The sequence below is a fragment of the Scardinius erythrophthalmus genome (genome assembly GCF_964197995.2).
Source record: "Scardinius erythrophthalmus genome assembly, chromosome: 20".
Classification (NCBI taxonomy): domain Eukaryota; kingdom Metazoa; phylum Chordata; class Actinopteri; order Cypriniformes; family Leuciscidae; genus Scardinius; species Scardinius erythrophthalmus.
Window position 1 is genome coordinate 22,188,499 of NC_138240.1, and position 15,272 is coordinate 22,203,770.

A 15,272-nucleotide genomic window follows, 5' to 3' on the forward strand; every position below is an offset into this window, starting at 1 on the left:
AATATTTAATTAGTTCTTTATTAAATCAACAGAATTACTCAATCCATTGCAAAGTGAGTCCATGGCACACAATTTGGAAACATGGGAGTAGGAACATTGTCATAAAATTGATCTGCAACTCCAAAAGTCTCACAATGATATAAAATGTCACTTCTCACGAAACGGTCTCAAAACGGTCTGTCTTACAAAAGGAATGTACCAATATCGATGCGACAACCACGAAAGCTCTGCTTACAAGCAGTACGACAAAGCACAATAAGGTTGAACCTAGCACATATTAACAGCCATAACGTTGCGTTTTCCGGAAAATATGAAGCGCCCTGTCCCTCTTTAGTTTCACAGAGATACAAAGTGATTGATAAGTTTTGAATCGTTTCGAAAATTCAAGGTAGGAAAGAGTAAAGTGGAAAGCAGGCTGATTTGATGTGCTCGTATTCATCCCCATCGCAATGATCCGACCCTGACTTAGACGTGGCGGAAAAATAACTTGCCACTAGTGCGTTTAATGGAGGAGGTCATTTTACACAATAGCTGGTAGTGCTTCGGTTCACTTCGCATACCATCTCTGCCATACATCCACATGCCTTTGCTGTAAATGTCAAATCCACTGTCGTTGCAGCATATGTCGTTTTACGACTGTTTAGCTTAGCTTCTGTAAGCCTAACTTCAGTAAAAATGTACAGACCAAACATTGTACTGTGCTTCCTATACAATCCTACCTAGCTGTGGCAACCAGGCTTAGCAAAAAGTGCAATTCCATGTGCGATTGACTGTCAATGCTTTAGGTGAAATGATACTATGACACTCACTGGGTATAAAGTGACCCTGCAGCTAAATTGTAAGAACAACATGAACATTGCGAGGGCTTTGTCTCAAGCACAGTTCACCAGCAGGTTTTGGCTATGGTTAAACTTGAAGAGGTCTGTAAACATTGATAAATGTACAATAGTGACGGTACATCGGAGTCTCTACTGAAGCAGTGCCAAGAAGGAAAGTGAGAGTAAAGGTACGTACACTAGAGGAAGAGACTGATGCTCTCCACACTCTGTCTTTCCCTTTGCACTCATCTCATACTGTTAATACAATGGAAATTGTTAACCCTTTTTTTCCTCTCCCAGCTCTCTTTCAGCGTCCAGGGGTGAAGATGTAGTCCAGTGCCTGTCTCTCGGCTGCTGCCACGTTTGGATGCCACAGGTCCACCATGAACACGACTCTCGGGCCATCTTCTGCAGAACCTGAGCACACATACAGTACATGGAATTAATGATGTAAATGGTAAATACTATCATTTTCTTGCCCCGGCAAACTTTTCAGCATGTTGCGAGTGGTTGCCAGGGTGTTGCTAATGCCTTTGGAGTGGTTTCCTGTAGGCCATTTTATAATCCGTCTATCAAAAATACTAAAAAAGTCGGCATAAAACAAGTTGCGATAGTCTTTTCTTTTTCTATTGTGACATATCCAAGTGAAACGGCTTCTTGAAGAAGAAAACATTTTGGGCGGGACTTGATTTTGTTCATCGGAAATTGATTGGATGGTTTTGGTTTGCTAATGTTGTGATGTCATGTGAGTGACAGGTTGTCCCGCCCTCACACTAAACATGTCATTAGAGAAGAGGAAAGATGACGCTGCAATGTTAAGGGGAAATTATTTTGATTAAAGAATTTGAGGGCACATTAATAACAGGTATTTGGTGTGAATAAAGAGTTATTAATGGGTATTGTTAGGGGTAGGTGTAGGGGAGTGCTTTAGGGACAGGGACAATGTCGCAATAAGGTGCCATCCATTCATGATTTTAATAAATATAATCATATATACTGAATTTATTGTTATTTTTTGTTTATAATTTTAACAATTATTTTGTTTATATATTTGTTTTATAATATACTACAATACACTGAGGTGCAAATAGTATTTGCCACTATTTGCACTGTAATTACGGTAAATAGATAAACAAAATAAAACAAACAATAATAATGTGCACAAATAAATCATTTATAGTAAACATTGTAGTCTAGCAGGAGAAATAGGTTCCCATGTACCCATTTGGATTTTTTTGGGACCCTAATGGTGTCTAGTTAAGAATTTTTGATGTTGCCGAGGTCAACTAATTTCCCATGGGGTTCTTTTGGCGGCCATCTTGAAGTCATGCAAAATTTCATATCTCCTGAACCACACAACATACAAAGACAAATTAACCCACTTTTTCATATAATTCTGACATCAGGAATCAAATGGAAAGGTCATAGACATGGTACAACCACTCTTTACTGGTGAAAAATAGGCAAATGTAACTTTTGCCATTTTGTTTTTGCAATAGTTTCCTGCATTAGTCCTGTTTGTCATCTATTCAAAGAGGGAAACCGACGCTGCAGGTTGCAGATACCCAAACCATAAACAAAGCAGTGCATGCTTACCATTTTGAATATCAATCCTGCTAAACACTTTCTTTATTTCACTCTGCTCATGTTAATATTGAAATATTTGCCAAGGAACACTCAGGTAAGATGACGTAACATTAGAACAGCCTTCTATCTGTACCATTTTGACTTCTTTGCTCGCTGTTTTGCTATTATTCTCGTGCATTAAGCTGAACAGCCAATCAGAGTTCTCTCTCTCACTGACGGCCCGACGCCGGTTCAACATGTCGAATCGGCCGAAAAAAGCCAACAAGGACCAATTTCAGGAGACGGTGCGGAACCATGCAGAACACACTGAGCAAACTTAGTCATACGACGCACCAAAACTGCCCGAAGGCTGACCGTCGGCTTGGTGTGTCTCAGCCTTTAGACATACTATGATGAAGGGACGGCCCATGAAACAGGGATTGCGCATTTGTGTTTATCCTACTATGTAACTTGCATAGGAATTTTGTATCAAATATAACTCTGGATCACAGTGTCATAGAGACAGGGGGTGGTCTCTCAGGATCACCATCAAGCCACGCCCTTCCCTAGCAACCATTTAGAACACCCTAGCAACTAGTTCCACAGACATCCACTGAAAGAGGGCAAAGGGATATCTATAGATAGAAGTGTCATAGAAACATGAGGGTGGGCTCATTTGACTCGGGGCAGTAAACAGCCAATCACGAATCACCTTCAACACTTCCTAGCCATACCCTAGCAACCATTGTTGAGCATCCTAACAACCCAAACCCAAAAAGGGATATTTTCATGAATGTCATAGAGGGATTGCAGTTGGTTTATATCATTCATACTTTATATCATTCACACCAAGTGGTTGTACCATGTCAATGACCTTTCCATTTGATTCCTGGTGTCAGAATTACCGTATATGAAAATGTGGGTTCATTTGTCTTTGTATGTTGTGGTTCAGGAGATCAGTTCAGGAGCCCCTAGTACGGTGGCCGAGAAGGGTCACAACACAAACAAACGCCACAACAACTACATATTCAGAAAACACCTCCAAATTCAGAAAACACCTGCAAACGCAACAACAACTACATATTCAGAAAACACATACAAACGCCACAACAACTACATATTCAGAAAACACATACAAACGCCACAACAACTACATATTCAGAAAACACATACAAACGCCACAACAACTACATATTCAGAAAACACCTCCAAATTCAGAAAACACATACAAACGCCACAACAACTACATATTCAGAAAACACATACAAACGCCACAACAACTACATATTCAGAAAACACATACAAACGCCACAACAACTACATATTCAGAAAACACATATAAACGCCACAACAACTACATATTCAGAAAACACATACAAACGCCACAACAACTACATATTCAGAAAACACATATAAACGCCACAACAACTACATATTCAGAAAACACATACAAACGCCACAACAACTACATATTCAGAAAACACATACAAACGCCACAACAACTACATATTCAGAAAACACATATAAACGCCACAACAACTACATATTCAGAAAACACATACAAACGCCACAACAAATATTCAGAAAACACATACAAACACCACAACAACTACATATTCAGAAAACAACTTCGTCGATTTCACATCACGTACGCTGCAAATATTCACAGCACGAGCAAATAGGGAAACGAACTGCAAACTGCAAAGACACAACGGAAATGTTTCCAGGGGGGCCATAATCAGTGACAGCTACAAGAGGTAAGTGTTTCTCTTTTATTATGACAGACTTGTCGATGTGCTCTGATACCGAAGTGGTTTGCAGCACAAAACGGACAGAACATTTCAAACTGAAAAATAAATAAATAGTTCAGATATCAGGACAACAATGTACAAACGCCGGTAATGCATCTATTTAGTGACCAGAAGCGAGCTAGCCAGCTAGTTTCCAGCTAACAACGTTGGCAGAACGTTTAACAATTATCTGCGAGGACTAATACGTTATGGGGACAATAACTTAATATGTTGAAAACACACAAAACCACTTTGGTATCAGAGCACATCGACAAGTCTGTCATAATAAAAGAGAAACACTTACCTCTTGTAGCTGTCACTGATTATGGCCCCCTGGAAACATTTCTGTTTTGTCTTTGCAGTTTGCAGTTCGTTTCCCTATTTGCTCGTGCTGTGAATATTTGCAGCGTACGTGATGTGAAATCAACGAAGTTGTTTTCTGAATATGTAGTTGTTGTGACGTTTGTATGTGTTTTCTGAATTTGGAGGTGTTTTCTGAATATGTAGTTGTTGTGGCGTTTGTATGTGTTTTCTGAATTTGGAGGTGTTTTCTGAATATGTAGTTGTTGTGGCGTTTGTTTGTGTTGTGACCCTTCTCGGCCACCGTACCCTAGGGCTAACATGACTTCAAGATGGCCGCCAAACGAACACTATGGGACATTAGTTGACGGGACATATCGAACAGCTCCTCCCCTTTTTTTAAATAACCAATAGCGTTTCGTTTATATCAGCTGGCCAGAGCTATTGAGCTAGGTAAAGCCGCAGTTTCCTTCTAATCTAACCGTTTCTCCTCCTAATCTCCTCCATATCTCTTTAAAATATAGCATTCTGTGCAGAATTTAAATGGGTCCAATACGTTTTGTGGTCTGCACCAACTCGTGCATATGATCCGCTCGGTGCTATTGTGTCTCTAAACCGGAGCAGACTGTGTGGACTATTAATTGTGTGAACAAGTGACCGATTTTAGCCACAGTATATTTATAATGTACGGGGAGGGACGCTTCAGATTCTAGAGAGCATTTGATTGGACAGAAAAGTAGATGAGAAGCTGAAGAGCAGAGTGATGTCATCAAAATCATTGATCCATATTGTCAGAAGATAGAGACTAAGTTTTGAATGCTTATTTCTTCTAAATACGAATTGTGCCATTGTTTTGCTTATAGACAACAGTAATTCTAACACATACTAAAAGCCTAAAAAACTTCCATTTTGATTTCATGTGGACTTTTAGTCTGATCTCGTACAAAATGACCTGCACAGTGCACACCTGTCCTCAAAAAAACTGCATGGTTTAGAGAATCATTCATAATTTAGTTATAATATATAATTCATTATATATATGGTAAATAAAATATTATTAAGAGAAACAGTGACGCTTGTCTTAGTGCAACTAACTGCATACTAGATATATTGGCCGATATTTGGCATTTTGTAATTATTTGCATCAATACGTTTTTCTGTTTGGCCAAAAAGTGTCATAAGCAGGACTTGTATTTTGACAGAGCTGAGAAATGCAGTGCTTGAATACAGATGCATGGAGCTCCTATTCTCAGCCTTCATTAGTTTAGTCTCTGAAAATAAAGCTCTCAGATTTCATCAAAAGTTCTTAATTTGTGTTCTGAAGATGAACGAAAGTCTTACAGGTTTGGAACGACATGAGGGTGAGTAATTACGGAAGTAATGACATGACGGTGAGTAATTAATGATGGAATTTTCATTTTTGGGTGAACTAACCCTTTAACAGTTCCATCTAATAATTGAAAAGCAAATACTACAATACTTTTTCATATACTGTCAGCATTCAGCAAATACGCATTTTAAACAAGTCTTTGAGTATCTAATAAACATTTAATGCCCAGAACGTGGCAAACGGCGACATATCCAGATATAGTGTGCATAGCCTGTATAAAAACATGTGTATTTGAATTGGATGCAGACAGGAGAGTTCAGCTATCACTGGACATGAAAGAGCAAGTATAAAAAATGATTTCAAATTATGCTGTGCTATATCCAGTTTTTCATTGTCATATTCATGAATCATGACATATTCACTGTGTACTGTAAAAATATGATTCTTAGTGTGCAAAAACTAGATTACTAAGTGCACTGTTGGTTACAGTATTTACTTGATTTTTGCCTTTTTTATTCATGAAAACTACTATAATAGGATTATTATATTATTATTTATTGTAGATTATTAGAGACTACTTTAAAATTAAATTCCTCTTTAAAGTATACATCAGGTTCCATTTAGTTTTTCATATAACACATTCATTTTCAAATGATTTATTTCTAATTGCACCACAATCTATTATACTTATTCCGCACACTGTTTCTGTTTCTCACCATCATGAAATGCAGTGTGAAGAAAAGAGTCATCGAACAGCAGGCAGCTTCCCTCAGACCAGCACTGCGGCTCTCCACCAACTACCAACTCACAACCAGAGGGCACCTTCAGTCCTGCACACACACACAGAGGGGAAATGGCTATACCTTAAACAGGCACAGACTGCTGCTGTCACATATAATGCATACATTGCCAGTCAGATGTTTGGAAACATTTGACTAAAGTTTATTTTTCTCGTGATCTTGAAAATGTTTGAAATCAGTTCTGTAGAGAAATATAAATTTAAATATTAATTTCTTTACATAACTAAACTAACTTTTTAGTAAAAGTAAAGCATCCAACAAGTGTCCAGCATTCATGCAAACTCCTTTAATACTGATGAAGTTGGGTTGTGAATCTGAAGAAGATCAAATATGATTTGTTTAAATTTACAACAGAACACTACCATTAAAAAAAAGTTTAGGTTTGGAAATATTAAGATCTTCTGCTCACCAAGGCTGCATTTATTTGATTACAATACAGTAAAAAACATAATATTGTGAAGTTTTACAATTTTAAGTTGATAAAATGTAATTTATTCCTGTGATGGCATCATTTTTCCAGTCTTCAGTGTCACATGATCCTTCAGAAATCATTCTAAGATGCTGATTTGCAACTCAAGAAATATTTGTATTATTATCAATATTTCAAACAGCTGTGTGGCTTAATATTTTGTGGAAACCATGATGCATTTTTGTTCTAGATTCTTTGATGAATAGAAAGTTTAAAAGAACATCCTTTATTTGAGATATAAATAGTGGGGAACTCAGGATGATTGGGACACTTTTTGTCATTGAGATGATTGGAAAAAGTGTCCCAATCAACCTGAATTCACCCTACATTATAAATGTCTTTACTGTCATTTTTGTGCAATTCAATGCATCCTTGCACCGTTTGAATGGTAGTGTAATTCAATATTATTATAAAAATTTCCATACATCCATCTGTGATACAGTATGTCACAGTATAGATGACTTTACTTTAATTCTAAAATGTCAAAAATAGTAGCTGTGCCCAAACTTTCAACAGGTAGTGTACATAGATTACCATCTCTTACCAAGGTGGCAGCGCAGGCGTACGTTAGTTGGGCCGTAGTGTTCAGTGATGGTTGTTCCAGGACTGAGCACTGAGAAGCAGGCGTTTCCAAACACATTATTCGCAATAAAGGTGCGGAGCTGGCCGAGCACCCTCCACGTACGCGGACACCGCCTGGCGTTCAGCACCATCGGAGTTCCCTGGTTCACCAGATAGAAGGTCCACCACTGGCCACGGGGTGTGCTGTTGGCCTTCCAGCCCAGTGGAAGCGAGGAGCCGGTCCGACTGGACGGCAGCCGGTACACGCTCTCGAATTCGGCCAGAAGTGCAGGGAAACTTCTCTCCAGAAGCTCCACGTCATGCTTCTGCGCCTCCCGTGAGAAGAAAGGAGCCGAGGTAAGGTCCGGCAGGAAGAAGACCTCAGGTTTCTGGATGGAGGGCCGGCTGCAGAGCAGATAGCGGCCCTGCTCGCGTACGCCCTTGTGGACGCGGCCCATGCCGGCCCAGGTGTAGCGCTTGGCGTACTCCTGCAGGCTGTGGTAGAGCCGCTGGTTCAGGCCCTCGCCGGGCTTGGAGCAACGGAAACATTCGGTTGACTGGCAATAGGCGAAGCCGTTGAGTTCTTCCTCGCTGACACCGCTTCCTCCGACCTGACGGAGTTTCAACGAGCCTCCACGGGCCGAGAGATCCGAGGCGAGAACTCCACCAGGTAGGGCTCCGCCACGTCGCTCTGGGCTGAAACCGCCACGGAGCGAAGGGACGGCGTGCTCGCATCCCACGCGGTAGCAGTACCAGATAAAAAGAAAGGCGAGACAAAGAGCAGTGCCTACAGCACTGGTCTCACACTCTCGCACAGACTGCATGCCACCTGCCACCCATTCCCTCATCCGCTCTAAAGACCACTCCATCCCTGCATACGAACATAGATTCACACTCCAACTCAAACACACACTCTTAGACGTACATAGATACGATTTCGAGTATTCGTGTCTGTTGGGTTCGGTTTGATTTGGTGTTTTAGTAAAGTGACGCTGCCTCGTGTTTTTGCTTCATTTTCGAGGAGCTTTTTGTCTAATTGGATCACGTTCCAACCGCTTTGGTTAACTCAAGCGAGCTTTTCTCATCCGTTTCAATGCATTCGGAAATGTTGATAGTGTGAGGTATTTCAGCTGCTCCTCGCCTCCTGATCCCAGCCAACAGAGACACAGTGCACAGGAGGGCACCTGGAAAAGAGAGGGAAAAAAAGGAGATATAAGGACATTTTGTGATAAAGTGCAGCAGAATGTCACTATACAGACATTGCCGATGAGGCAAACTGCATCACACCTGCCTTGACAGCCCGGTTTGACCACATGATCATTTTTATATACCCACCCACACACACATCCCCCCCCACCTCCACCCCCACCCACACACACTCACGCACAGACCGACGAGCAGCTTGATAGAGACCGCAGCACAAATAGACGGGCATGACATTTCAAATTCAGTCTTTGCAACACCTCCGCACTGCACTTTTTAAAATCATGAGTCATGAGAGAATTCCAAGGTATACTGCAATACAGTCAACACAAACCTGAAGGAACAAATTTGACCATAGAGCCTAATTGGCTGACACGAAGAGAACAGGGAATTGTTGCATTAGGACCCTTCAGAAAGAATGCAATGCATCCTGACAGGCTAGTAGAGATGAAAGACAAAAACAAACCCGGCGTCTGTCAACACAGACAGATTGAGAGAGAGAGTAACAGCAGGGGAATGCGTACAATAAAACAGCACAAAGAAATAGAAACCCCAGCTACCTAATGCAACATTTAAATCAAGAGATTCAGCATGCAATAATACGATCATAACGAGTCAATGCGCAAATGACGCCCATTCAAATGGATATTTACCGAGAACTGCGCGGCACTTCTTGTTGTCTGTCAGATTTTCAGCGACTGTTCCGCCCGGCAATTCCAGTTATCCTGCCTCTACACTTCCCTCTCAAACACCCCCCTGTCGCTGTTTCATTGCAGTCTCTGGTCCTGCCCTTATGTCCGTAAAGCGCTGTCAGACGACGCTCATAACGCCAGAGACAACCGGGCAGAAAACAACATGACAGACGCCCGACGTCTCATCATTGAAATCTGGGCGTTTAGAAGACGCATAGGCTACTGACTGACTGGCTACTGAAACCATAACAAATGCTTCATTATAATATTAATATCGATACTGCCTATAATAACACCATTAACATGGATAATATATAATTTTATTTTAGGCCAAATAATAATTTTAAATTAGCTATTAAAATCAAGCTTTCCCTTACTATGCATGGTTGTAAACCGCATAAAGAGGGGTGTAACTGTCAGTAGTGGTGAGGATTTTGAATCATCCCAGTAACTCGAATCTTTTCTATCCGTTCACCAAAATAAATTGTATTACATAAAATATAAAAATTTGAATTTATTGTTATGTTCAAAGAGCCTCTCTGCGGGTTATATCGTTAACCGGTAGGTGGCGACAAGCCAGTGATTTTGTGCTCGAGCAAGTCATGAATCTTTCACACAAATGATTTAATGATTCGTTTAAAACAATGACTCGTCCATGGTAGAAACAATTTGTATTATCCTTCATTAAAATGTGCGTCCACAAATACCAATAAGAGAAAGAGTGTTTAAGCATTTAAAACGGTTTCCCTATAAATTACAAAAACAATATTGATTTCTCTTTCATTTCAACAGTAGCCTAATCAAGACAACACTAAATTAGGCGAAATAAATTATGAATTAAAATAATCAGTCATTCACACAATCAGAATTCTTCAGTCTCCCTTCTCTCCTTGTTAATTCAAGCAAAGGTGTCAAGGTGAAAAAGTTTTGCGTTAGTCAAAACACTTAATATGAATGAATAGATTTGAAAAAGATTCAGAAGATTTCAACGATTTAGTTCATTTAAAATATTAATTCATTTTTTAATTATTCATGGTTTTAAAGTGCAACAACAACTAATCACGGATAATTATGATAAAGTGAACAGAGTAAATCCCGCTTCTGCCACGTGGTTCTTATATGTGACAGCTTTATTCGCACAGTGCGTGTTGTAATAAAAGCATTAGTAGGCCAGCTGTTAAAAGTGACACAACAGCCTACAATTCCCATGGTGCATTGTATGCCAAGCCGACAACTTCCTATGACGTCATGCTCGTGAGACCAGTTTCCCCATGGAATCGCAACAAATGTAACGCTTTGTGGTTTGTTTATAAATATATTGATAGTATGTTGCAAATGGTCTTCGTCGATTAGTTTTTTGTTGTTGTTGCTCTTAATCTTATTGGTTTCAATGTCATCTCAGTATGCTAGTAGGCTACAGTTTTTCGGAAGTCTGCTTTACATTGTTTGAGTCTATGGGAATATCCTGTTCAAAATGGTTTGCAGTCGCATAAATTAAACCTGTCATTTTTCAGAATACACAGCCTGTGACAAATTTGAAACTTGCCTTGAGGTGACACACGAGATGAACCGTTTCCTTATGTGCCGTGGGTTTGCGTCAGTGGGTGGGCGAATCTTCAAAGATAGATTTCATTAAGGACCTCCCCTTTCCCCCAGCCCTCATATGAGAGACCGCACAAAAATACTACAAAGCCTGGGCTACTTGAAAAAGTTTACAAGTCATGTGCAGGTTTAGTTGAAGTTACACTTAAATACAAATTTGCTTTCTAACAGCTGTCACCATGAAATCACAATGGACAGAGAAGTTTACTGGCGCGAGGGCGGGACAACCTGTCACTCACACGAGATGGCAATAACAAACCACAACGATACAGTCAATTCCCTACAAAGTCCCTACATTTTGTTTTGTTCGAGAAACCATTTCAATCGGATAGCCTAGCTAGCCTATGTCACAATAATGAAGAAAGAGACTATCTCAACATCATAATTTAGCCTCTTGACGAAATACCAAACATTTTGAGAGTCTTAGTTAAATGTATTAATTAAATATATAGGCCTACTTTAATACATTTTTCTAAAAAAAATTTAAGACTATTTTATGCAATAATAGATTGTCAACATGATAATATGTAGCCTAAATTCAAACTCTGATTTATGCCAGCGATTCTTTTTAATTCAAATTTCATTTCACAATAGAATTTTAGTGGAACTTTGAGGCTATGAATTGGCCAATACAATGTTCCAGTCCTGTTATAATCAATGACATTAAATATATTTTCAATATGTCACTATCCAACACCCATAGTGGATTAAAAAAAAAAAAAAACTGGATAGCAAAATGTAATGTCAGAGCTTTTCCCTTGTCCGAATAGCCTATATGCATACTCCCAAAATTCTGCATAGTATACGAAATGTCTATGTGCAGGCTATGCGTATCCAGTGGGCACTTCAAGCCCAAAGTATACTTCAGTTTTGATGCAAACACTTATCATGTGTAGAGTTGAATGCAGCCTTTCAAAATACTTTGATAGCACGCTCAACATATGTGCACTAGAAAGTTTCATCCTTGTCCAGTGTGTGTGCTATTTCTTTCCAGACGTTATGACCAATGAAGATGACTCTTAACTGCTCTCACACCAAGGTTATTTTCGTAAACGAAAACTGAAACTAAGACTAAAACTATTAGTCAAAAAACATTTTCGTAAACTGAAATAAAATAGAAATTTCTACATTAATGAAAAACTAAAACTAAACGAAACTAACAACAGTTACTGAAAAACTAACTGAAACAAAATAATAATCAGCAGAAATAAATAATCGTTTTTGTAATTAATAAGCTCTAATCCTGTAGCCTACCGGAAAATCACTTTTTTCCATTCCACTGTGCTACTTTAATTTTCAATGTATGACCGTTGCGCTAGAGTCTCGCGTCTTCTGCAGCATCACGTGCATGACACGACGCTCTAAAAACCCAGATAGCACACCTACGTCTGCAAGATGTCTGTTAAAGATCACTTAATCTGGAAAGCATCTGCTGTTTACTAACATCTGATAGACATCTTTAAGATGTCAGTTTAACATACATTTTAAATCATTACATCTTAAAGACATTTTCTAAACGTCTATTTGACATCTGACAGGAAACGTCCTATAGACGTATTGCAGATGAGCAGACACTCTAAAAATACGTCTTCCAGATGTAAACACGCACATCAAATAGACGTCTCCGTGATGTACATGTGCTATCTGGGAAGTTCAACTTTTAAAAGACGCGTATCGAGACCTTGCGCTTTTTCCCCACTGTGCCCGCGTCTTTTTTCTGTTTTTCAAAGCAAAACCGCTCTCTGTGTGAACCAGCCCTTGGAAGCAGAAAGGCCTAAATAAGTATTTCCACCTCATGCACATACAGCTGTACCTTAATTCCAGGTTTAAGATAACCATCTCATGTGAAACTAGCCTAAACAAGATAGGCCTATACCACACATATTAGACAAGATACCACACTGAGCAGAAAACGGAAAAAACAAATAGCCCTGAATGTCTATGTCTATAGCCCAGTAGAAGTATACATACTAAATGTCTGGCCTGAAGAGAACATTTGAATATGTGTATAACTATGAGTATATGATTTTAAACGATCCAATAGACAAAAAGCATAAATGGATCAATATAAGAATAATGTTTGAAAGGATTAATCATAGAAATAACCTTAAAGAATAATCAGAATAATCATACGCATATCTTTTTCTTTTTCTTATACACCACGTTTAACAAGATTTAATTTTTATTTTATAATATAATTTTTACTTTTTAGTTGCATTTGTTTGGTTCTTTGTTCATCCTCGAACAATTATTTTATTTTTATCATTAAGAGGTTTTCACAAGAGTTGAATGTAAACTGCAAACATTAAACTGTGCTGAAATTAAATGTCTTTAACTGGAAGTGTTCTGTTAACTCTGCTAAAATAATTACTAAAACTGAAACTGAAACTAAATATATAAAAACTAAATAGAAATGTGTTCACAAAATAAAAACTAAACTAAAACTAACAAAACCATTAATGAAACTAACTAAAACTAAACTGAAATTTATAGGAAATTTGAAAATGATATTAAAATAAAAACTAATTTAAAAATGCAAAACTATAATAACCTTGCCTCACACAAGTGCTTGTCTGTGAGAAAGTTACATATATTACCGTACAATATAAACTGAAGTATAGTTTGGGCTTAACTGTCCGATGAAGCCACATGAAAGGAGTCGTCATATTCATAAATGGAAGCGGGGAACACTGAATAACTTCATATGTCACATGACATGGCCTACATGGAGAAAGTAGTTCCAAACCAGTTCTGCGGAAATGCAGACTCTTTAACTGTTGAAATGTTTTTCCTTTAGCCGTGACTACATTCACAATAGCATGGTCTCTTGTATCACTGGAAAAAATATTGTTGGTTAATTAAAGTAAGTAACTAACTTAAAAAATGAAGTTGCCTGGTTGCCTTAATTTTGAGTTCATTGAAATTAAAACTTAATCGTTAATACAATGAAGACTGGTTTAATCAACAGAAACTCAAAATATTATGTTATCTGAACCACATTAATGGTTGATTTGACAAAAGAAAAAAGGTTGTGATAAATCATGAAAATACAGGCTATATTATTTTTTTTCAGTGATTGAAAGACATTTTACAATATGAATAATTTCTGATTAAATAATTTGTTTGTTGACATACAGTTTGATAGCACAAGATGTTTGCCTTACACTGTAAAAAAAAAAGTAATGTATACAGAAATGTGCACCATGTAACATCTGATTTGAAGGATACATTAAAGTATTTGTACATGTTTTACCACAAAATTACTAAATCAAGCTGACTTCATAAGATTACACCAACAAAACTAACAAAAAATCTTAAAGCAGAGTTTAGTTGGTGTAATCTAATGTAATCAGGCTGGCATTTTTTAGTTAAATATTTTGAACAGAATCAAACTAAACAACAAAACTGTTCATGTTAAGAGTAATGTTAGGAAGAAATGGCTGAAGTAACTCACTTTTCACGTGGCAGGAATATGATATCCCTCTGAGACCCAACATGTGTGGTGGTGAGATAAAAAAAAAAGAAAAAAGAAAAAAAAAGGTTGTAGCCTAAATGTAAACTCAAACCCCAGGCGGTCGTCGTCCAGCAGTGACGTCCAGCCCTTTGTTCCAGTGGGAATGTCTCTGTATGAGTAAAGTCTGCCAAATAGCATTTGGAGAGTGCGAAAACGCTTCTTACAGCAACACTTTCCGCAATCCGCTTTAGACTCGACCTCTACACCTTGACAATGCGCTTAATTAGCCGTTGACAGTGTAAAGAAGGGGAGGGCTAATTGTGTGCGACTGCACGCGAGAAGTTGTTCAGTGATAAAGCAAAGACGCACTGGGTCGGGCTAGAATGGCCAGACGAAAAGAGAAAGTTTGTTTGTTTGTGAGTATTCCGCTTATATGTATTATTGTAATTATTATTATTTGCGTGGCTCACTTTAACGACGAGTGCCCTGAGGGACTCTACAAAACAGCAGCAGTGGCAGCGGACTCGGAAACCTGTTCAAAGATCGGGCGGTGAGTGATGGTAGATACACGGTGCCTTACTGTAGCCTAAGCCTACATAATTATTTGCCCTCTGATGCTTTAAATGTTTTAGAAAATACTTTAAAATAGCTTTCGAATCTTTCATTCGAACATGCATAATAATGTGG

General features: G+C 38.6%; 2 protein-coding genes across 3 annotated transcripts in view; one reads left to right on the top strand and one right to left on the bottom strand.

The window, feature by feature from the left end:
- asphd2 (aspartate beta-hydroxylase domain containing 2) lies at positions 1 to 14,862 on the bottom strand. Of its 2 annotated transcripts, none has more exons than XM_081348453.1 (4): positions 11,076 to 11,128; positions 7,618 to 8,818; positions 6,521 to 6,634; positions 1 to 1,235 (listed from the first exon to the last, which is right to left on the bottom strand). In XM_081348453.1, the coding sequence occupies exons 2-4, from the start codon at positions 8,501 to 8,503 to the stop codon at positions 1,126 to 1,128; spliced, it is 1,110 nt and encodes a 369-aa protein (XP_081204579.1). In that variant the 5' UTR covers positions 8,504 to 8,818; positions 11,076 to 11,128; the 3' UTR covers positions 1 to 1,125. The 2 variants fall into 2 exon arrangements, with proteins under 2 accessions (XP_081204579.1, XP_081204580.1); XM_081348454.1 differs by lacking the exon at positions 11,076 to 11,128 and adding an exon at positions 14,586 to 14,862 and having other exon boundaries at positions 8 to 1,235.
- Positions 14,761 to 15,272, top strand: part of ggt5a (gamma-glutamyltransferase 5a) — a 13,839-nt gene continuing 13,327 nt past the window's right edge. Inside the window, exon 1 of the mRNA XM_081348452.1 lies at positions 14,761 to 15,135. Coding sequence (XP_081204578.1) covers positions 14,969 to 15,135 — 167 coding nt within the window. The 5' untranslated portion in view covers positions 14,761 to 14,968. The remainder of the gene's footprint in view (positions 15,136 to 15,272) is intronic.